Here is a 23713-nt window from a genome sequence, read left to right as displayed (position 1 = left end):
AGCAGACTGTATCACACATGATAGGATTAGATACACAGCTCAGCAGTCAGTATCACACATGATAGGATTAGATACAGTGGCTCAGCAGGCAGTATCACACATGATAGGATTAGATACATGGCTCAGCAGACAGTATCACACATGCTAGGATTAGATACACAGCTCAGCAGACAGTATCACACATGATAGGATTAGATACGCAGCTCAGCAGACAGTATCACACATGATAGGATTAGATACACAGCTCAGCAGACAGTATCACGCATGATAGGATTAGATACACAGCTCAGCAGACAGTATCACACATGACAGGATTAGATACACAGCTCAGCAGACAGTATCACACATGATAGGATTAGATACACCAGCTCAGCAGACAGTATCACACATGATAGGATTAGATACACAGCTCAGCAGACAGTATCACGCATGATAGGATTAGATACACAGCTCAGCAGACAGTATCACACGATAGGATTAGATACACCAGCTCAGCAGACAGTATCACACATGATAGGATTAGATACACAGCTCAGCAGACAGTATCACGCATGATAGGATTAGATACACAGCTCAGCAGACAGTATCACACATGATAGGGTTAGATACGCAGCTCAGCAGACAGTATCACACATGATAGGATTAGATACACAGCTCAGCAGACAGTATCACACATGATAGGATTAGATACACAGCTCAGCAGACAGTATCACACATGATAGGATTAGATACACAGCTCAGCAGACAGTAGCACACATGATAGGATTAGATACGCAGCTCAGCAGACAGTATCACACATGATAGGATTAGATACGCAGCTCAGCAGACAGTATCACACATGATAGGATTAGATACAATGGCTCAGCAGACAGTATCACACATGATAGGATTAGATACACAGCTCAGCAGACAGTATCACACATGATAGGATTAGATACACAGCTCAGCAGACAGTATCACACATGATAGGATTAGATACACAGCTCAGCAGACAGTATCACACATGATAGGATTAGATACACAGCTCAGCAGACAGTATCACACATGATAGGATTAGATACACAGCTCAGCAGACAGTATCACACATGATAGGATTAGATACAATGGCTCAGCAGACAGTATCACACATGATAGGATTAGATACACAGCTCAGCAGACAGTATCACACATGATAGGATTAGATACACAGCTCAGCAGACAGTATCACACATGATAGGATTAGATACGCAGCTCAGCAGACAGTATCACACATGATAGGATTACATACACAGCTCAGCAGACAGTATCACACAGGATAGGATTAGATACACAGCTCAGCAGACAGTATCACACATGATAGGATTAGATACACAGCTCAGCAGACAGTATCACACATGATAGGATTAGATACGCAGCTCAGCAGACAGTATCACACATGATAGGATTAGATACACAGCTCAGCAGACAGTATCACACATGATAGGATTAGATACACCGCTCAGCAGACAGTATCACACATGATAGGATTAGATATACAGCTCAGCAGACAGTATCACACATGATAGGATTAGATACCTCGGCTCAGCAGACAGTATCACACATGATAGGATTAGATACATGGCTCAGCAGACAGTATCACACATAATAGGATTAGATACACAGCTCAGCAGACAGTATCACACATGATAGGATTAGATACACAGCTCAGCAGACCGTATCACACATGATAGGCTTAGATACACCGGATATATTACATGTGTGGACGGTATTATGACTATAGGTATTCTATGTGACTTCTGAATCACTTTTCAGTCCCGCTCTCCGGTTTCGTAGTCATTCAGGGGTCTGGGAAAGCTGGGTGACACCCCCCACTGGCGCTATAATGGCGGCCACATAACGTTCCCAGAACCAGACACTAAAATAACGTGACCGGAGACGACGACTCAAGGACTTTAAGGGAAATCCTTCTAATCCCTTTGCTGCAGCCTGGCGGGTGTAATAGTCTGCAGAGTCCGAGCTGCCGCTGGTAGCAATGCTCTGCAGGTATCCTCAGATAAGGAGCGGGAGCGGCGGTCTTCGGAGGGGATGATCGTATTGCGCAGCGTTTCCGTGTATCACCCCCTGATTATAGACCAATCTCTATTAATAACAGCGGAGCGTGCTAATAATACACGGGCCGGCTGTTAGCGGCAGCCCGCGCTCGCACAGACAGCCGCCGCGCTCAGCGAGACTCTGACTAATTGACTTAGTCGTACAAGCACCGGCGGCGGCGAACGTCTACTGTTTGGATTACTTGCCTGGTCCGCTCACCCCTCCCCCACCCTCTTCTCTTTTCTTCCCGTCTAGATGGAAATCTGTATTCTGCGACCGTGGCCGATTTCCAAGCCAGTGACGCCGTCATATACCGCAGCCTGGGGGAAAAAAGTCCCGTTCTCCGCACCGTCAAGTATGACTCCAAATGGCTGAGAGGTGAGGACGGCTCCGGCGCCGGCAAAAACGTCATTAAATGATACGGCTGTACATTTAAAGGAGACTTCGCCAATACTTATAGTCGTTTTCAAGATCTCTGCTTGCTCTTAGTAAATAGGAATATTCATTATTGACATCCAGAGGCTGGAACTCTACTAATCTCATACTTGTCACAGCTGAGGGTTCGTGACAGTTGCATCCAGTCTAGATAATCCTCTGTGCGCTAAACAGTGTGGACTCCCGACTGATACATTTTTACCATTACTGATACATTGTAACAAACTGATTCTGATGTGTTTAACTCACAGACAACTTGACATACAATTTTACGGAAATGTGACCACCAGGGGTCGCTATATTCTGAATGATTTCATTGCTATATGACTACTAGGGGGCACTATAAGTCGTTCTGAACTATGTACTGACGATGCTACTACTAGGGGGTCACTGTGAGTAATTCAGAATAATTGTAGAATAATCTGACTAATTTTGGAGGGTCATGTGACCACAAGGGGCACTATAAGGAACTCTGACTAATTTTATGATGTGACTACAAGGGGTCGCTGTGGTGAGCAATCACTGTGTGTTTCCCTGAGGGGCACTTTAAGTAAATAAGAATAGTTGGACCTCTTGTGAACACTGTAGGATTTTTTTAAATATTTTTTTTATGCTAATGTGACCACTAGGGGGAACTTTACATATACATGTAAGAATTTTTTGATACCATGACCACTAAAGGTCACTGCTCTTAACTCTGTATAATGGTATGATGCTAGTAATAGGGGTCACTATTAGCAATTCTTAATACTTGTAAAATAATGTAACCACTAGGGGGCACTGGGAATACGTGTTAATGATTTCATGATAATTTGACCACTAGAGGGCACTGTACATACGTTTTAATGGTTTCATGATAATTTGACCACTAGAGGGCACTGTACATAGGCTTTTATGGTTTAATGATAATGTGACCACTGGATGGTACTTTACATAAGTTGTAATGGTTTGATGATAATGTGACCAGTAGAAGGCACTGTACATCATTTTTAAAACTTTAATGATTTTAACACTAGGGGACACTGTACATAAGTTTTGATGGTTTGATAGTAATTTGACCACTAGAGGGCACTGTACATACGGTTTAATTATTTCATGATAATTTTACCACTAGAGGGCGCTGTACATAAATTTTAATGGTTTCATGATAATGTGACCACTAGAGGGCACTGTACATACATTTTTATGGTTTCATGATAATGTGACCACTAGAGGGCACTGTACATACATTTTTATGGTTTCATGATAATGTGACCACTAGAGGGCACTGCATTTACTTTCCTTCCTCACAGTAATCCTACATTTTTCCTTTACAGAGCCTCATTTTATCCACGCAGTTGAATACGGAAATTACGTCTATTTCTTTTTTCGGGAGATCTCCATGGAGTACACCACCCTGGGGAAGGTAGGCTGATACCATAACATGGCGATTCCGTTGCTGCATGATGTATGTGTAATTGGCGCCTGATTGGCGGCTTCCTAGAGTAAAGCTGGAGAATTATTCTCTGCTCTGGCGGCCATTGAGGCTCTGAGGTTAATGAATAATTATGTGATACAGTCATCTGGTTACTGAGCTGTCAGCGGCACGACTCAGCGCAGCTGCAGGGGGGACACGAGCGGTGACGTCACCGTGCCGTCCTCATGTCACCATGCTGGCAGAGGCCTCTCTTATCTCCGCTCCAGCCCCTCCAACCAATTACAAGCAAATTACAAATCCCCATCTGAGCTGCCGCTGCTGGGCCGCGCTGATAATCGTAACCGCTGCCGCGAGATACAACTTATCCCATCATCTCCCGGCCACCAAAGGGCGACGCGACTATCTGCACCGGGAAACACAGCGGCGCGACTCATCATCCTCATTATCAGCAAGACACAGAGTCAATGTCCTCTGTCCAATCCAGAGATGACGGAGAATTCTATATACTGTATGTGTATATATATATATATATACTACACAGGGGGCAATGCTCCTAATCCCCCGACACTGCTGCAGGCACAAATATTCACCCATGGAAATGTCCGGATCAGCAGTATCACACATGAGAGGCTTAGATACACAGCTCAGCAGACCATATCACACATGATAGGCTTAGATACATAGCTCAGCAGACAGTATTACACAGGATAGGCTTAGATACATAGCTCAGCAGACCATATCACACATGATAGGCTTAGATACACAGCTCAGCAGACAGTATCACACAGGATAGGCTTAGATACACAGCTCAGCAGACAGTATCACACAGGATAGGCTTAGATACACAGCTCAGCAGACAGTATCACACAGGATAGGCTTAGATACATAGCTCAGCAGACAGTATTACACATGATAGGATTAGATACACAGCTCAGCAGACAGTATCACACATGATAGGCTTAGATACATAGCTCAGCAGACAGTATCACACAGGATAGGATTAGATACAGGGGCTCAGCAGCAGTATCACACAAGATAGGATTAGATACACAGCTCAGCAGACTGTATCACACATGATAGGATTAGATACACAGCTCAGCAGACCGTATCATACATGATAGGATTATATACACAGCTCAGCAGACAGTATCACACATGATAGGATTAGATACACAGCTCAGCAGACAGTATCACACATGATAGGATTAGATACACAGCTCAGCAGACAGTATCACACATGATAGGATTAGATACACAGCTCAGCAGACAGTATCACACATGATAGGATTAGATACACAGCTCAGCAGACAGTATCACACATGATAGGATTAGATACACGGATCAGCAGCAGTATCACACAATAGGCTTAGATACACAGCTCAGCAGCAGTATCACACAATAGGCTTAGATACACAGCTCAGCAGCAGTATCACACAATAGGCTTAGATACACAGCTCAGCAGCAGTATCACACAATAGGCTTAGATACACAGCTCAGCAGCAGTATCACACAATAGGCTTAGATACACAGCTCAGCAGCAGTATCACACAATAGGCTTAGATACATCGCCTTCACCCAGAATCTCCCAATATTAGGCGTTTATAAACCAGATGGGTTTGGCTCTGCTCTTGTGAACCGTGTCTCTATCCTCCAGGTGTGACCCGTGCTCTGGCGCTGGTCTGTACCCGCACCTCTCCAGCTGGTACGGGGGGCACTCGTCCGTAGTTAAAGTGATAATTGTAATGTGGCGGCGGTGCGGCTGGAACGTCTCGTGTAGGGCTGCGGTCTCACCTCTCAGAGGACACATATAATGTCTCCATTCATCCCGGGGCTAATGGGGCTCCATTCAGCGGCCGCCGCAGTCATTTCTCTCCTGACCCGGATCCTTTTCTTCTGCCTTTAGATTCCATTTACTCTCTGATTCTCTTCCATTTCTTCAATTTGCCGCCTGCTCCCTCGCGTTGGCCTGTCCCTTTGTATTTGGCGCAGCCATTGTCCGGAATATGCACTCGCCTACGTGACCCGTCTTCTTTCTGTTCCTCCTGAATTATAGTAAAATAATTTCCTATCAGCGGCTCAGACCCTCGGCCATTCTCTGATATCACCAGGTCTCAAGAAACTTTAACTCTTTTGGGAGAATATAAAGGGAAACACTCTATAGAAAGTACATGGCGGTATTAATTTGGCACTATATGGCGGTATTATTTTGGCACTATATGGCGGTATTATTTTGGCACTACATGGCGGTATTATTTTGGCACTATATGGCGGTATTATTTTGGCACTATTATGGCGGTATTATTTTGGCACTATTATGGCGGTATTATTTTGGCACTATATGGCGGTATTATTTTAGCACTATATGGCGGTATTATTTTGGTATTTTTATGGCGGTATTATTTTGGTACTATATGGCGGTATTATTTTGGCACTATTATGGCGGTATTATTTTGGCACTATATGGCGGTATTAATTTGGCACTATATGGCGGTAATATCTTGGCACTATATGGCGGTATTATTTTGGCTGATTAATGAGAAAACCAGTCTAAAACGGCAATGGGCTGTACTTTGCTTATTACCCAAGGCCCCGTTTTCTATAAAATTGGCCCTGACATATTTAGAAATCCACAACCCACACCTCCTGAGGCCACCACAGCCCATCTATGGCTTGGGTATACAATGATATTATCTTGTCGGGCAAAGGATGATGGGAATGCTGCCAGAGGTTTGGCTACCATTGGGCTATGGCTACACACCAACCTATGTGGTGCTCACGGGACAACCTACCATGTCTTTGGGTCGTCCTTAACAAGGAACAAGGCGTTGTTGCCGTGTAGACCCAGAAGGTAAGTTGGACAACCCGCAACTAAGAGTCCTCTCAACTCCACATTATTTCTAGTGGAACCTCTAGGTCCTCTTTAAAGGAGAAGTCCACCTTTATCTTCTGACATCATCAATAGGGCTCCAGAAGCTAGAGCCACCAACAAGAAAGGGGCCAGGGCTCAGATTGACCTTTAACAGTCCCTTCGGGACTGGTAAATTGTAGACCCTAAGGAGTTCTAGAAATCTGGGACCAGTACCGGTGGGATCAGAGCACTTTACAGGTGGCGTGGCTTCTTTCTTAATGGAGTTTCCAGCTCTCAAACCACCCAATGATGTTATTATTATAGGTGGTGTTCATTGACAAAAAGTTATGCCTGCCCAAACCCAAGTCCTGGAAGATTAGAATATATCTCGATCGTCTCGTCTGATGGATCCTGGTCACTGGCTCTTGGGGAAACATTTTGGGTGGAGTTATCCCTTAATTTTACCTACATATCCATAATGTCTTTCAGGTGACTTTCTCTCGGGTGGCCCGGGTCTGTAAGAACGATATGGGAGGGTCACCTCGGGTTCTGGAGAAGTACTGGACCTCCTTCCTCAAGGCTCGTCTCAACTGCTCGGTCCCCGGTGACTCCTTCTTCTACTTCGACGTCCTCCAGTCCATGAGTGACATCCTCACCATCAATAACCGGCCCGCCATCATCGGAGTGTTTGGCACCCAAGCCAATAGGTAAGCTAAGGCTGCATGGCAGATGGCTCGGTGCACTATGGGTAATCTAAGCCTGCTTATCGATGTATTAGGCCTTGTTCACACAGAGTTTTTTGCCGGCAGAAAAATCAGCCTCAAAATTCCATCATGAATTTTGAGACAGACTTTGACCTGCCTGCACGCCGTATGCCGCGTTTTTCGATGCGTTTTTCAGCCGAGACCGCTGAGCGCCGCGGGCAAAAAAACGATTTCTCTGCCTCCCACTGTTGTTAATGGGAGGTCAGAGGCGGAAACGGAAAAGAAAGGGCATGTCGCTTCTTTTCCCCGCGAGCGTTTTTTCTCCACTTGCGGGAAAAAACGCCTCCCATTGAAATCAATTGAAGGCGATTTCGACTGTTTTTTTACGCAGTTTCCGATGCGGTTTCCGCGGCAAAAAAAACCTCAGTGTGAACAGGGCATTAAAGAGAATCTCCACCTTTTACCAATATTACACAACAGATGAAATCTACACGAAATATTCAGTATCTTTCCAAATTCTTAGCTTATTATGGCCCATAATTTGTTATACTCCAGTCACATCCAGAGCTGGATTCAGAATCCTGCTGGTTTCCTGGTACCACAGAGCAGTGAATTGTGGGAGCCCAGTTAGTTAAGCTGTTAAGTCACATGACTGTCTTCAGAGTAGTCTGTAGTCTGTTTCCAGGGGCAACCAGCAAGATTTTTTTACTTTAGCTTTGGCTGTAAATAGAGACGAAACCATGAAATAGCTCAAAAGTAAAGCAAAGTTACTAATGTAGATCCATACTATGGAATTATAATATCTGTTAAGAGCTGATGACGCAATCGGACCTGCTCTTCCTCCGGGCATCTGCGGCCTGGATATTATATATTAATGAATACTCCCCGAAGGGCTTGTAATGAGTGCATAGGAAGCCGCCAAAAATGACCGCACGTAATACGAAATCGTCCAGGAAAAATGAAGCTCTATACAGACCCTATTAGTGGATTGGGTAAGCAAAACAGAGCCGTACGGAGATGCCCAGTAGGGCCGTGAAACAGAAATTAAGTGGCTGGGAAAGTTCAGAAGAAGATTTAACGCCGGCTCTGCGGCTGCCAGACAAAACGTAATAAAGATGGGACGATAAATTACAGGTTATAAAGAAGGAAACCGCAGGTAATGGAGGACAATACATCACTGCGAGGTGCCCGGCCTTCTCTCACGGCCGCAGACTTCATCCCAGAGGCTGCTGGGAATAAATCCATTTATATCAATGTTTTCCATGGCAGCGAAAGTTTCGTCTCGTAAAGGGAATTGATCCTCCGGGACGCGTAATTATTGGACAGGAGGCACATTAGCGTCTACGTGGCGTCATGCGTATGGGCATCCAGGGAAGGCAGCAAATAAAGTGAGACATAAATACCGCCACTCAGAATCGGGACGGAAATACTTATTGAGAAATATTTCTGCATAGGAGTCAGGAAGCGGGTGACGATACAGGCAGCCATTTTGTAGACTACGGTAACATTCATAAAGGTAGAGCCCGTGTGTGTCCTGGTCTCAATTTGAAAATGTGGCAAAATCTTCAGCACCTTTTTGGCTGTTTCCACTTGGAAACCATCAACAGGCTGCTGATGATGGATCCATTATTTAAGTTCTGTGTCTCTGTTGAGCAGTTTGAGTGTATATTGGTATTCTGCTGCGAAAAAAAAGTGGGTCTATTTCCTTCATTAACACATTAATTCCTCCTGGCCGTCTCATTAACCCATAAATACCCATTAGGTAATCATACTATGATCATTCTATTCAAGCATTGTGATAATAAGCTGGGTTGTCTTGGAGGGTCCCATAAGCTCGAATTGGAATAACATTTTTTTTTTGTCTAGCATCACTGGATCTGGCGTGTGTGCTTTCTACATGGATGAGATTGAGAATGTTTTTAACGGGAAGTTCAAAGAGCAAAAGACCACTGAATCTGCTTGGACCCCAATTGCAGATGATAAGGTTCCAGTACCCAGGTAACTTCTGCCTCAGACCTCTATAAACAAGAAAATATATAGCTTGAGGCTTTGAGGATTTTCACACCTTGGGGCTTTAAAGAGTTCCATGGCTTGACGCCTCAAGGAGATCCATAACTTGAGGTTTCGAAGTTTGAGGCTTCAAGAATATCCATAGCATGAAGCTTCAAACAGATTTATATGTTGAGGCTTTGAAAAGATCCAAGGCTTGAGGTTTCGAGGAGATCCATAGCTTTGGCTTCGAGAAAATTCATAGCTTGAGGCTTTAAAGAGATCCATAGCTTGAGGCTTCGACAAGATCCATAGCTTTAAGGTCTTTGACAAGATCCATAGCTTGAGGATTTAAAGAAATCCATAGCTTGAAGCTTTGAGAACATCTATAGCTTGCGGCTTCGAGAAGATCCATAGCTTGAGGCCTAGACGAGATCCATAGCTTTAAGGTCTTCGACACGATCCATAACTTGAGGCTTTGAAGAGAATTATGGCTTGAGGTTTCAAGAATATCCATAGCTTGAAGCTTCAGAGAGATTTATATGTTGAGGCTTCAAGAAGATCCAAGGCTTGAGGCTTCAAGGAATTCCATAGCTTGAGGCTTTAAAGAAATCCATAGATTGAGGCTTTGACAAGATCCATAGCTTTAAGGTCTTCGACAAGATCCATAGCTTGAGGCTTCGACAAGATCCATAGCTTGAGGCTTAGACAAGATCCATAGCTTTAAGGTCTTCGACAAGATCCATAGCTTGAGGCTTCGACAAGATCCATAGCTTGAGGCTTAGACAAGATCCATAGCTTTAAGGTCTTCGACAAGATCCATAGCTTGAGGCTTAGACAAGATCCATAGCTTTAAGGTCTTCGACAAGATCCATAGCTTGAGGCTTCGACAAGATCCATAGCTTGAGGCTTAGACAAGATCCATAGCTTTAAGGTCTTCGACAAGATCCATAGCTTGAGGCTTCGACGAGATCCATAGCTTTAAGGTCTTCGACAAGATCCATAACTTGAGACTTTGAAGAGATTCGTAGCTTGAGGTTTCAAAGAGATTTATATGTTGAGGCTTCGAGAAGATCCAAGGCTTGAGGCTTCAAGGAGATCCATAGCTTGATGGTTGAAGAAGATATATAGCTTGAAGTTTGTGGCTTATGGCTTAACCTTTCTCTTTCCCTCCTCCAGGCCCGGATGTTGTGCAGGTTCTGGCAATGGTGCTTCCTACAAAGCATCTAATGAGTTTCCAGATGAGACCCTTTCCTTCATCAAATCTTTCCCTCTCTTGGATGAGGCTGTTCCTTCCATAACCGAGACACCATGGTTTACAAAAACAACCAGCAGGTACAGCAGTTGAGCAAGACCTTTTTATGTTCCCAGACAATAGGTGACGTCTTACATAGAAGATGTAAAAAAGCAGCACAGGATTTTTTGTTTTGAAAGACTATAGTACTTTGAGTCCAGAACATTGACGGTATCTCAATACAGGTCCATTTCTTTCATTTCAACCCTTCCCGTTCTCATTTTCCAGGTATAAACTGATGCAGATAGCTGCAGACACATCGGCTGGACCTTATGGAAATTACACCATTTTGTTCTTGGGATCTGAAGATGGGAAATTACTTAAGGTTCTCACAGGAACTACGGAGAACTCCACAGTGGAAACTGTCCTCCTGGAAGAGATCAATGTCTACAACCAAGACCGGTAAGGTCTAGACTTTCACTTCAGTTCTTGGTGCTGGGATTATATAAGCAATACCATACAATAAAATATTCTATAACATAGGTGCGGTGGGAAGATGGACGATGGGAGGATTCTAGGACTGCAGTTGGATCGAGACAATCATGCCCTGTTTGTTGCCTTTTCAAGCTGTATCATTCGTGTTCCTCTCAGCCGATGTGAATTGTATGGGACCTGCAGAAGGTAGGTAACATCTGTAGGGTTCTCTCAATATGAATTTGTTGGAAATATCACAATATTTTTATCAGCATGAAATTGAGGACATCTACAAGGGTGGTGGGCTTGCCAAGAGCAGGGGATCTTTTTGATTTTTATATCGACCCTGCCCATTAATGCACACATCTGAGCCAAAATACTGGCTGCCTTCTGAGTGGCCTGGTCCCAGACTCCATAGGGTTTCTTCTGTATAGGTTAGGCTCTATTCACATCTGCATCGGAGATTTAGTTCGGAGTCGCTAACGCAGATTTTGTCCAATTTCACTGGTCGAATAGTGCTCAATGTATCTCTATTTTTCCCAAACACCACAACGGAACTTGACAAACCCCATTGTAAGTCAAGGGGGTCCTTCAGATGTCATTGGTATCCATCGAACGAAGCATTCGGCAAAGAGTTGTGGTTTCCATTGACCATTCGGAGCCTCCATTGCAGATTTGAAGAATATCACTGAATACAACGGATACCACGGCGGAACCCAATGGACCCTAATGTCAATCAATGGTGTTCCTCCGGCGTTGTTGGTTTCCATCGTATGACTGATCCAGCAAAGCGTTGTGGCTTTTATTATAAACTGAAATCACAACGTAGGTGTGAACAGAGCCTGCTTTGCCTGCACACCATAAAAAACAAAAAGTTCCACCAATTCCCTTGCCGGAACGTTACATGTTGCACGTAAAAAGGACTCCATCAATCAAAGGAATTGAACAAGACGGGGAGAAGAAAGAGAACAGCGGCTCCTGCTGTACAAGTAGACCATATTCATTTCAACAATCGCTTCACATCTATTGTACCCGCCAATTTTGGAAGCAGTTGAAAAACAAAATCCCTTCTGTTCTAAGTAAAATTAACCAGCTCAGTAATAATCTCATTAATAAAGTCACATCACATGTGCGCATCTCAAGAACAAAGCGGCTTACAATTCGCGGCTTGTCATTCATTCCCCGTATGCCCCTCAACGAGACAAACCCCCACCCCGGCGGGAAAATACACCAGACTGAATAACCCTACCACAAAGTCATCAGTATTACGAGCCGTGCAATAATGTTTGAAGGGGTCCCAGGTTGCCCGCCGCTTCTACGGTGGTGGGAAGGGAAAAGCTTTAATTTGCCGGCTCCTTATTGTGTGTGGAGCCAAGAGAGAATTGAAGGCTAGAAAAAGCTTGCCAAGTGCATCCTACTCAAGCCTCAGATCTCTGGAAGGCTGCCAACCTACCGTGGTGCCTACAGGGGCCCCGATGTAAGGATATCTGTGGATGTAGATGGTTTTTGATATGAATGGTTAATGTTCAGGGCTAATCTCAAGGCTTGGTTCTTCTTCTCGACTCCAAGCATGACTGGTCCCGAGTGTGGGTAGCAAACAGTACAAAAATGACATATACCCCGTCATAAAAAGTTATACTATACAAAGTCAATTATTTTTCTTCTTACAGAAGCTGCCTGGCATCAAGAGACCCTTACTGCGTGTGGTTAAAATCAGGGAACTGCGCCAATTATCGAGGTGACATAAGGTAATATATTATAAAAGTTACATAACCGGCTCGGTCTGTACTGCGGGTGGTGGGATGGGCGCACTATACCACCAATCTCATTTGGCAAACTGGATTAACATTTTATGAGGAGTTGCATCATATAGACTGTCCCCTAAGATCTAATTAAATGCAGCTAAAATATGAAAAATCTGTTCAAATAAATATAAAGGGATCTGGATTTTCTCCTCCTGGCCTATATTTTATGGAGAAGACCATTCCATTGGCATATACTTCATGGTGCCGATAGTCACACTGTCGAACAGTGTTTCCCAACCAGGCTTCCTTGGAACATGGGAAGGGGTTCCTCAGAAGAAAGCAGCAATTAGAGCCGATACTTTAACAATAGGGATGGACTACTGCTCGAAGGTCCTTGGCAAAGCAGTCAACAGATCTGGGCCGGAATAAAGCGTTGGGCAAGAATTGTACAAGCCATACCCCACTACTCCAAGCTTCTTTCAGGTAGGAAACAAAGTAGGGGTTCCCTAGTAGTGCCCAAAAATGTCAGGGATTCGTCCATGATAACAGGGTTTGGAATCACTGCTGTGGACGGTTGAGATGAGACCGTCATCACCAGAATCCAATACAGTCTTTTTGCTTCATGTATGTTGGTCAAGCCCACAAATTGGCTGCCAACATCGTACAGTAAACAGGGCGTAATGACGATTTTGTCTCATGACGATGAGGAACATATGAATAGTCAGAATAGTCTTCAGAATGTCCTGTCTTGCCTTGAGTCTTCAGGTTCTCATCTTCGTCATTTTCTCCATCCATCTTGTTGTTGGTTGACCTCTTCATCTTTTTTGGCTGTATTGAGCATAATCATCTTTCCATCTTCTCCTAAAATGTCTTGATAAAACTTTAGTCTGGTCAGTTTCTGGAAGGTGGGTCTTGATTTGGTCAAGGATGGTCTTCTCCAAAGTGTTCTTCAGCAACAAAGTTCAAAGGCATCAATGTTGTACTCTTAAGAAGGTTGTGGTGTTTTTATATTGATGGTGGTTTTTTTTCGATTTCTTCTAGGGTTGGATTTGAACAAGATATCGAGCAACCTAAATATCGAGGAAACTGTCACGGTAAGCAGGACACTGTCAAAAATATTTCTCTTTCAAATACTAGATATAGTCCAAGGACAGACATCTACATTACCATGGGGCCTACATGTTCGTCGAGTTCGTAGCTACCTTGCATCAGACCTGAATATTAGACTGGTTGACCCCGATTAGTGATAGACCTAAAACGAAACAATTAAACCTCTTGTCCAAACTCTTCCATATAAATTATCAGCATGCACAGGGACCTAGTAAACAATGGAGCCCAAAAAGAGAAGAACGACCCACCACCCAAGGTGCTTGGTTGTAAGGTGGCAGGATAGGTTGTCCAAAAACAGACGAGGATGTTGGGTTGGACTTGGTTTCAGAAAATAGTTGATATGGCAGTTGTAATGAGAAGAATTCATGGGGGTTTGGAGATTGTTTGAAGAACATGAAGGAGATGTTTTATAGGAATTGGCCGAATTTATCGCTCATACAATGTGTGTCCTACAGATAGTCCTGTCTCGGCAGGAGGCCTCTGAGGCTGGCTTCTCAGACAGGCCTTTTAAACTCCACGGCGAGGAAGATGGGATAAAGCTGTCTGTATATTCACTCGCGGATTGTACTCTCTCAAGTCTGATATCTTATCTCATATTTCATTACATTCGAAGCCTTCTGGACGCATTACAAGACTGTATTAATAAAGTAAATCTATACCGCCAAACCATACCGGAAAGTAAAGATCCCATTATGAGTTCTGACATTTACAAGACAAATGGTGACTTGTAGTTATTGTTCTCTAGTCCGATGTTGCCTTTATTTATTTCCATCAATACGGCTACGTTAATTTTTTTACTTTGAGCTTCGGAGCTTTGTCTGTTTTTTAATATCAAGCATCTTCTTTCTGGTCTATTCTGAGGCTGATATAGAGGAGAACATGAGATTAAAAGTGGTGGTCTCAGTCCAAGATGTTCTTAAAGGTGAATTCCACATTAAAAAATTTGGGTGGTTATCATTAGACAAAGCTTGGCCAAATCCACCGATTTTGTCGGGATCGATCGACGATCTGATTTGTATGGGGGCCTCCGAATCTCCACTGACTGCAGATGTTGGGAAAAAGAAGGATCCTTTGTTACCACAGGGGACAGAGGTGTCTGTCAGTGGCGTGCGCCCCTCTTCCTAATAAAACAAACATGCGCGTTCAGTCAATCGGCCATGTTTATGGGGTCGGGAGGAATAGCTGTTGAGCCTACCGTTATGTAATTTGTATGGCCACCTTATGGCATGAGAAACCAAATAGATTTGTTAGTACTGACTCTTGGATTTGAAAAGAGGTGGAGTTTGTTTGAAAAGGGGTGGGGTTTGTTTGGAAAAGGGTGGGGTTTGTTTAAAAGGGGGTGTGGCCTTTTCAGATAAAGCTTAGGCAGACTGGGGCAAAAACAAGGCCTTAAAGGAGATTATTTTAATGCATTAGATACAGGGGACCCTTGTCAATGTCAATGGCATTATTAATTTGCGGCATGTCATTGTCCCATTTTCTACCTGCAACCATTTGTGACCACAGCAGCACCAAAGGCACCACTGACTGCATATGTCGGATTCAAGGGTAACGATAATAAAGTAGTGTGATATGGAAATCAAGACGTGACCTCAGCTTAGGTCAGAGCTAGAAAATATAGACACCCCCTAGGCCTCTACCCTGCTTACTCAAAGATTGGCGAAATGAAAATTGTCCTAAAAAAGACTAATCTTTAAAAACTCTAAATACCGTAAAGGACATATTGTAGTCTTGAAGATTGTGATGTGTTGTGTAACCTCAGAGTGGATCATGAGTTCACTACAGTGGATAATTGTTCACGACCGGCTCCTGAATCACACTGAGCTTATTGACTTCGGTAAAGTTGCGAGACGCGTCCTTCTGTAAACCCCACGAACGTTGTGATTCTGTTTATTATTGTGCATCGGGAGCGAACAAAGAGCCACGAGGTTCTCAATCAGAGTCTGTGATCATCTTGTGATTTTTATTCTATGATGTTTATGACCTTTTCACCACTAAATTATATTATTTTTTTCGATCTATGCATTTTCCCTTTGGATTTGGAATTTATTTTTGTGCATAAAAAATTTGAAAAATTTATGTAAAAATTAATGTAGCATTTTTATATTTTATTAAAATCACCTCCCATAACTGGTATAAACCTGTCCATGGCCATTGGATGACTATCGCCCTATTGAGCCATTGTGAATGGATTGCTAAATCGATGATCTAATCCATTGTTTATCGGTATCGGTTTTGTCTCCATTACAGATGTGGTCACCGCGTCAGGAAGTACAGACATAGAAGGTGACTCTTCTTATGGTAACTTCTTTGTCCTTTCCTTCTCCATCCTCCCATCACCTTTTCTTGCCCATAACCCGTCCTTTTCAAAGCTGACTGCTTCACGCCTATCAAATGGTCTTTCACAGTCATTCTTATTACCCAGAATTCCCCAAAACTGTCCAACGAGTTAATTAAAGTGGACATGACCCCATTTGATGACACCAAAATGCGTCCTGGTCAAACTGGTCATGTTTTTTTTTAGTTAAACTCAATGTTGAAGACCAAATATGATCCAAAAAGTTGATGTACAAAGACCAGTGTTGCTTTTTATGAGATTTCCACAGAAAAAACGTTTACAAAAATTTTAATAATTACCCACCTGGTAACTATTATGAGCAGCATGGCACCAGTCATCCCATTGGCCTTCTTACTAGTATGAGACCTCATATCCACGACCAAATTACGTATTTATGATGTTTGGAACCATAATAAGGTCCCATACTGTACCTCAGTATATATCCAATACCTCAGAATTTATCCAATTTCATACAGAATCAATGAGAAAAAATTGTGGCGCGTTTTTTTTTTTAACACCATATTACGGGGATATTCTCTTCTTCTAGGTGAGAATATGCTGCCATATGGGGATTTATACCGTACCTTAAAGAACGGGCCTCATGAATATTAGTTTGACCTAATAAATATGTCAGGGCCTTATGATTATTGGGAACTTATTTGTGGAAACTCTTATATTTTGTTCACTAAAATTGAGAATTTAAAAAAAAAATCTAAAATTTTACCAAAATTTTGTCAATTCTATGCCATAATATAAATCAAAAAATATTATATTATGTGGTAATTTATTATGAAATTCCAGAAGTAAATGATGAGGAGGAAAAATTGGATGTGACTATAGGGTTAGGTTAAATGCCAAAGGCAAATTTCAAAAAGAAAAAATTTTAATATTTTTTTAACGAAAGACTTACATTTTTGGCTTACTCCTCAGAAACTCCTAATGAGAAGCCTTTTAGTCTGCTGCTTATGTGACATTCTCCTTGTCTTCATTACCGGCACTAACATTTTTAACATTACCAGCCTATTACTGCCTGTCCGTGGAAATTAATACTCCGGAGAAATGAATGGACAGTGTCAGATAGGGACTTTTTTTTTTTTTGTAAGAAATTTTAATTAGGTTTCAACAATTTTTCTAGCTTGATAAAAAGTGTTTAGGAATTAATTTGTGAACCCACCACATTTAAGGAGAATTTATTTTTAGCCGTTCGAGAAGGCAGCGTAAAGGTATTACAGTGACTAGGCGGCTGAAGAGGATTAGAAGAGATGGTACATCATTAATTTAACAGCAGGTCCCATCTCATATCTTTTAGACGTCTTGCTTTAAGCTCGGATTTGTCACTCTAGAGAAAGGTGTTTGTCAGATGGAAAGATTTACTGAAGTGTGACATACACATCCAGAGAGACGATGCGTCAGCCCGATCACTGGAAATTTACCAAACCGGACTGAGAACCAATATTTAGGCCAGGAAAGGAGGGGAGAAATTTTTTAAATTTTTTTTTACTTTTATTTTTTCACGAGATTTTGTATTTTTTGTAATTTTTTTTTTATATACACTTTTTTTTATTCTAATAATTTTTTTCCAAAAAATTACCATATTTTTGAGCATTTGGCCCAAAAAAAGATTTTATTTATGGTATGAAAAGGTCGGTGAGCACAGTCCGTGTAGCGTACCAGTTGAGGCTTTAAATTGGATGTGACGGGGACCAAATATATGAGTGCTCTGTGGTTCCCTATAGAAATAACGAAGGCTGGCCTTGAGAATTTAGATTAATGTGCTATAAAAATAACTAAAATAAAAATTACAAAAATATATAAAATAAAAATATATCTCCTTATCTTAAAAAAAAATTGGAAAATAATCTTACTACTGACCTAAAATGATTTATCGGAAAAAATGATCAGTTAGATCCTGTTTAAGTCATTTTTTTAATATATTTTGAGCTCAAATTTTTTTAATTTAGCCTATTTTTAATAAATAGAGATATTCTATTATCCGCTTTAAATTACATAAATTTTTGGACTTTTTTTTTACCCAATTTTAATTTCTTGAAATTTTTTATATAAAATTTCACCCTAATTGTTTGATTTTATTTTAATTTTTAATTTTATTGTTTGATTTTATTTGAATTACTATAATTTTTTTACATATAAAAAAATACTTTTAAAGAATTTAGACCAATTCATGTTTCCACTAATATGACCTTTTAAAAAAAAAAACAAAATGGGTTTATAATGATGAAAAAAAAAATACATTTGCCGTCAGGAGGCTCCTTGGAGGTAAATGTTTGGACGTTTTTGCTGAATGATTGACATAAATATGGAACCTTCACTATAACAATATAGGAAAATATATATATATATAAAAAAAAACTATATTGCTATTTTATATAAACCATATAAACTCATCACTTAAAGGATAGAAAATTTAGAATAATCTATAGGTCTCAAAGTATAAATTTATGTTTACCGGCTCATTATGTGGCAAAACAAATTAGTTAAAAGCAAAATTTATCAAGTAAATGATATTAATTTAGGCCCATATGTTCCACTGTTGCGGCATTTGAAAATCGAATCATCTCTGCCACCTTGTGACAGAAAAGAGAACTACATTACTGTACACAGATCCTATTCATATACCCCCTCATAGTCATAGCTGTATTTCAAGTTCTAATAAAATCCTCAAATTTTTACCAAAAATATAAATGAACCAATATTTTTGGGTGGATGCTCCTTTAAGAGCTTGGAGTAGAGCATGTGTTTCCACTACAAATATTTTTCTACAATTTGTATATGCTATTCGGAGCCCTGTATATATGATACATTGGAAATGTCTGTTTGGATTTGTCAATTAAAGGTCCAGATCATTGTAAAGTGGGAGCTGTATAAATGTCAAAATCCTGCACTGCCCCTATGTTTGCATGCTCAAGTCGAAGGACTTGCTTCATAATATGGTGTAAATGGCAATGTGATTGGCCTGTTAGGAAAAGGGGTGGAGACTAAACTGGCTTTATGCTCCGCCCCTTCGATCGATATTGATCACAGTCATTATCAAGTGTAATATCCGGAAAACCAGTATTAATTACGGCACATCTAGACTGTTTTCACCATATTATGGACTAATCCTCTAAATGGGCTCAATATCCCTGGATTAAAAACTTGTCTCCTCTTACACTGGGTTACTCCCTGTTTCCATATTGAGCCACATTGAATGGTGTTTTGTAATCGTCACATTACCGGACCCCCCATCCCCTTCCCCCACTGCTCCGATCCCCGATAATCTTCGCCTTATTCAACGCTATTGATGATGTTGCCTTTGCCTCTGTTTTATTATGTTTTGTTTCTTGCTGGTAACGCAGGGAAAGTCCCGCCCAGCAGTGACATCACCATTGCCAGTGTTGCCTCCCTTGGGGAAGTGACTCACCCAGGCGGGCCTCACTACGCCCCGCCAGGCGTGACATCAGACGGTTACTACCAACGTTCTGCCTGGCACAATCTAAAAACCCAGGGTAAGAGGGGTATTCATTCTTTGCAGCCCTAGGCTCTTAGTAGTTGGCTTAACTCAAACATGTAGATGCTGCAGGTTAGTCCTGGCTTGTACCCAATGAGGTGCGCACCCTCCTCCCCCAGCCGTACTCCTTCCACCCATCCCCGACATCTGCTTTGTTGATCGTGTGCTGGTTGAATGTCCCCTGGCTGTGCATGAACCGTGCATGAGACTCCGACGCTCTCATTAGACGTGATAATTGTGTTTTCGTTGTTTGTCTAATTTTTCCTGGAAGACATCCCGCAGCGAGATTAGACAGCAATGAGTCATATAGACACATATGTGCAGAGGGCGCTAGAAGTTTTTAGCTATTTTTTACTTAATGGACTCAATTGAACTTTTAACTCCATGCTCGGCAGGGACTGAATGTAATGTTACTCAATAGGATGACAGGAAATCCTCCAAAATCGCCCCCCTCCATCACCCATAACTTCTTCATCTCACCCATGGACAGAAATAGAACACACCTGTAAAATTAGCAGCTCGTTATTACATTGTACTTTAGGCTGGCTTTTTGTGTACTGTTCCTTTAAAAAAAAAATCTTAAAGGGGCCATTGAGATGAAGTTATATTCCTGGAAAATGTAATTATCAAAAAGAACCACTAGGTGGAGCTGTGGGTGAAGGAGTGTTTAACCCCTAGATCTGCTTATCCTCATGAAGGTCCCAACAGTTGTCCTTTTGTTTACCAGGATCTTTCCTATTCCCTCCTCCTACAAAAAAAAAGTCAACTTCTTTTAGTTCCAGATAAGGTCCATTTTTCGACCTTCAAAAATAGGTGCGGTGGTCTCACAACCATCTGAAAACCCAGTCTGTCAGTTCTGGTTTCAAAAAGATGGTGATTGAGAGATCCAGGAGCAAGTAAACCGCCCCTGAGGAACCTAGGACTCAACTACAAGAGTAGGAGACTGCTGGAAATTCCAACCAAAAACAAAGCTTCAGGTTCTGGGTAAAGTTTAAGCGTGGTTCCCTCCAGGATCGGGGGAAAAAAGGGACAATTACAAAATTCTTCAAATGTTCGTTCTTGGTCTATAATCCGTCAGTTCACATTGAACGCTCTTCAGCTAACAAGACATTTTGCATCATAATTGGTGACAACTTGAATGTTTTTGCAGAATTGGCAAAAAATTTCCCCATCTCTCCCGCTTTTCTGATTGAACGTTAATCGCCTTCCCTGCTGACAGCAAAATAAATATAGACCAAGTCTATTCATACGTGTCCCAGAGATACCCGCACAAAACTGATTTCCGACTCCAAAACGCATCAATCTCCGGCAACAAAACAAAATGTAAAAAAATTAAAAAAATTGTCAATTCGTAGATTTTGATCTTGAGAAATAATTATCTGCCCTCTCTTCATCCCCCTAAAGGCTCCTCGTCTCAGCATGAATTGGGTTAAAATAATTGATTTGAGAATAGGATACCGAGAAAAGGCAATTTCCCGACATCTTCCAAAAAGGAAATTATTCCAAGAATGTAGAAGCCTTAAAAAAAATGTAAATTCCGAGCAGGGAAAGATTATACGGAACCTGCTGCCGTTCATGAGGAGTCGGCGTGTAATTATAATGGTGGTATATTATTTTATGTGATTGCCCTACCTGCTGTCGTGGCTTTGAAGGAGAGAGCTCATTACCCCGCGGCAGCGGAGCGCGCTCTGATTTGATTGGCTCCCACCTTTCTTTGCATTAACAGTGCTCGGCTTTCGAGTGAATCTTTCGCCGGTTTGAATGAAGTTGACTGGGGGCCCCCAAGCTCATGCCATGCAGTCTTTAGGGATGAAGGCCGGGTACATTAGCTAACACAACAATGACTGAGTCTCCGGCTTTTTCGGGGGTTTGAATGGCAACGTGCTTAGATTTCCGACGCTCCTTGATGTCTGATGAGACTCCGCAACTTCTTCTGTTGGAAAATCTCTTTGTGATATGAGTTAGAAAGAAAGCGGCGGATGCAACCGGTGCGTCAACGCATTGCAAATAAATACAGAGCTTCTTAGAAGAGACCTTCAAAGGGACCTCGGGTCACCGAGAAGAATGGGCTCTGATTATTAGCGTACTCGACTCTATAAAAGTGAAGTCACTTAAAGGAATATTTGGCTAAACTGATTTTTGGTACAGAAAGGAATAAATAGAATGGGCAAGGGCCAAGCAATGAGGGTCACGGGGGCTGAAATTGACCTCGGGCCCCGCAACTAAGGCTCAAAGGTACCTTACCATATAAAAAAAACAGTGGACAGTGATGTATTTTTGGATATTACCGTCACTTCATCAATACCCAATGGGCTTAATTTTAAAGGAACACTCTAGGTAAGACCGATAAACTGTGTTATGCCTAGTACATGGCCTGAGAGGGCGGAGCTTGACACAGGGATTCAAACGACACCAGAGTCATTCTCCGCCCCCTTAGGCACTTCACTAGGCATAACAGTGTGTAAGTATTACTCAGAGGGTTCCTTTTAGTGTACATCAAACCACAATACAAGTATGAAATAATAGTAAAGTTGAGCCGTAATATTTCGGCCCCCTAAGGCCTAGTGGAGGAGGCCATTTTGTAACTCCCTAAAACGGTAAAAAATTGACTAGAAACCACCAGCACCAGTGAAGTACCGGGTAACCTATCAATGTAACATGAAATCATGACATCACATCCCTCAGTGATGTCATACATTGATCAGCCAACAAATTGGCTGTACATTGGTGAGGTACACCTATATCCATGGGATCCCCTGGTGTCCTTTTGACTTTGCCATGAACCCACCAACTGATCACGACTGAACATGAGTCTATTGAGGCCTACAGACATTGTAGGAAGCCGTTTTATGCGTGAACTAATAATTTATTCTGTAGATTAGAAAATACCAGAATCTTCTCTTAAATTGAAGGCTGGATTTCCTTAGATATCAATTTGACCAACAAAATGGCCGCCGCCTACGATGTACCATGGCGAGGTAGACTACGCACCGTTAATCCTATATGATCTAATTTAGGCAAATAGTATCCTCCTGTATAGAATCGCGCAGGTATCTGGACTAGTCTATACAGCGAAAAAAGGTATGCCGATGCATATGAGCCCCGAGTTTGCCAAGAGGACATATTTTTTTGAGCATACGCCGTGTGAATAGGGGGCCTATGAATATGCCAAACATAGTTCACAAACGTGATGTGAACAGAGTCTTAGTTATACAAGTGCATGGTGCAAGTTCTGTAAGGGTCCCATACCTGAGGTATCACCATCTCCCACCCAACACATTGTGAAAGTTTTTAGTTCCCCATTAGGCCCGGGTGTCTCTTTCATCATTTTCGACTTAGAACGTTGCGCTCCATCGCTGAGACCCTGAGCTCCTAGTCCTCAGACTCTACAGATAATTGGACCCTTGGCTGCTCCATTGCTGTTTCTTGTGTTTTCCTTCCTGCTCAGAGATCTCTAGAGAGTAGAGAATGTTTTTGAGTTTTTTTTGTTTTTTTTACCTGAACAGAATTTTAAACTCGATTTTCTGTTTTCTCGTTAAACAACCTTTTGTTTTCCTGACTAGAATTCTAGAACAAGTACATAGACTTGGCTGCATTCTAAAAGAGAACCTTAGGACTAAAAGAAAAAAAACAGAACCAACTGAGGCTTCTTGTTTGAGACTGTATAGGGTTAGAGTTGTATGCGAAATGGCATATGTCTCATTCCCGTACAGCCAAAATCTGGACGAGGCGGAGTGTGCCCCAGGTGCTGGGTGCCAGGGGGTGCTTCTCTGCCTAAAGTAGGGTACTTAGATACAGGGTTGAATTATTGACCCAGGTGAAGGAACACATAGCTACAAAC

At 42.0% G+C, this 23713-nt stretch overlaps 2 protein-coding genes across 5 annotated transcripts in view; both read left to right on the top strand.

Moving 5' to 3' along the window:
* Positions 1-23713, top strand: part of DUSP23 (dual specificity phosphatase 23) — a 395843-nt gene that overhangs the window by 171076 nt on the left and 201054 nt on the right. The gene's annotated exons all lie outside the window — the stretch shown is intronic.
* SEMA6C (semaphorin 6C) overlaps positions 1-23713 on the top strand; it is a 167231-nt gene that overhangs the window by 141392 nt on the left and 2126 nt on the right. The window contains exons 9-19 of one of the 4 annotated variants that reach the window (XM_075844747.1): positions 2326-2448; positions 3822-3910; positions 7260-7477; positions 9341-9472; positions 10643-10798; positions 10986-11159; positions 11241-11378; positions 12842-12919; positions 13958-14010; positions 16277-16312; positions 19721-19870. In XM_075844747.1, coding sequence (XP_075700862.1) covers positions 2326-2448; positions 3822-3910; positions 7260-7477; positions 9341-9472; positions 10643-10798; positions 10986-11159; positions 11241-11378; positions 12842-12919; positions 13958-14010; positions 16277-16312; positions 19721-19870 — 1347 coding nt within the window. Of the gene's footprint in view, positions 1-2325; positions 2449-3821; positions 3911-7259; positions 7478-9340; positions 9473-10642; positions 10799-10985; positions 11160-11240; positions 11379-12841; positions 12920-13957; positions 14011-16276; positions 16328-19720; positions 19871-23713 lie in introns of all 4 variants that reach the window. The other 3 variants (XM_075844746.1, XM_075844749.1, XM_075844748.1) reach the window with 3 other exon arrangements.

This window comes from Rhinoderma darwinii, chromosome 12 (assembly GCF_050947455.1).
Source record: "Rhinoderma darwinii isolate aRhiDar2 chromosome 12, aRhiDar2.hap1, whole genome shotgun sequence".
Classification (NCBI taxonomy): Eukaryota; Metazoa; Chordata; class Amphibia; order Anura; family Rhinodermatidae; genus Rhinoderma; species Rhinoderma darwinii.
The sequence above is the reverse complement of the archived record's forward strand: the minus strand, read 5'-3'. Positions and strand labels throughout refer to the sequence as shown.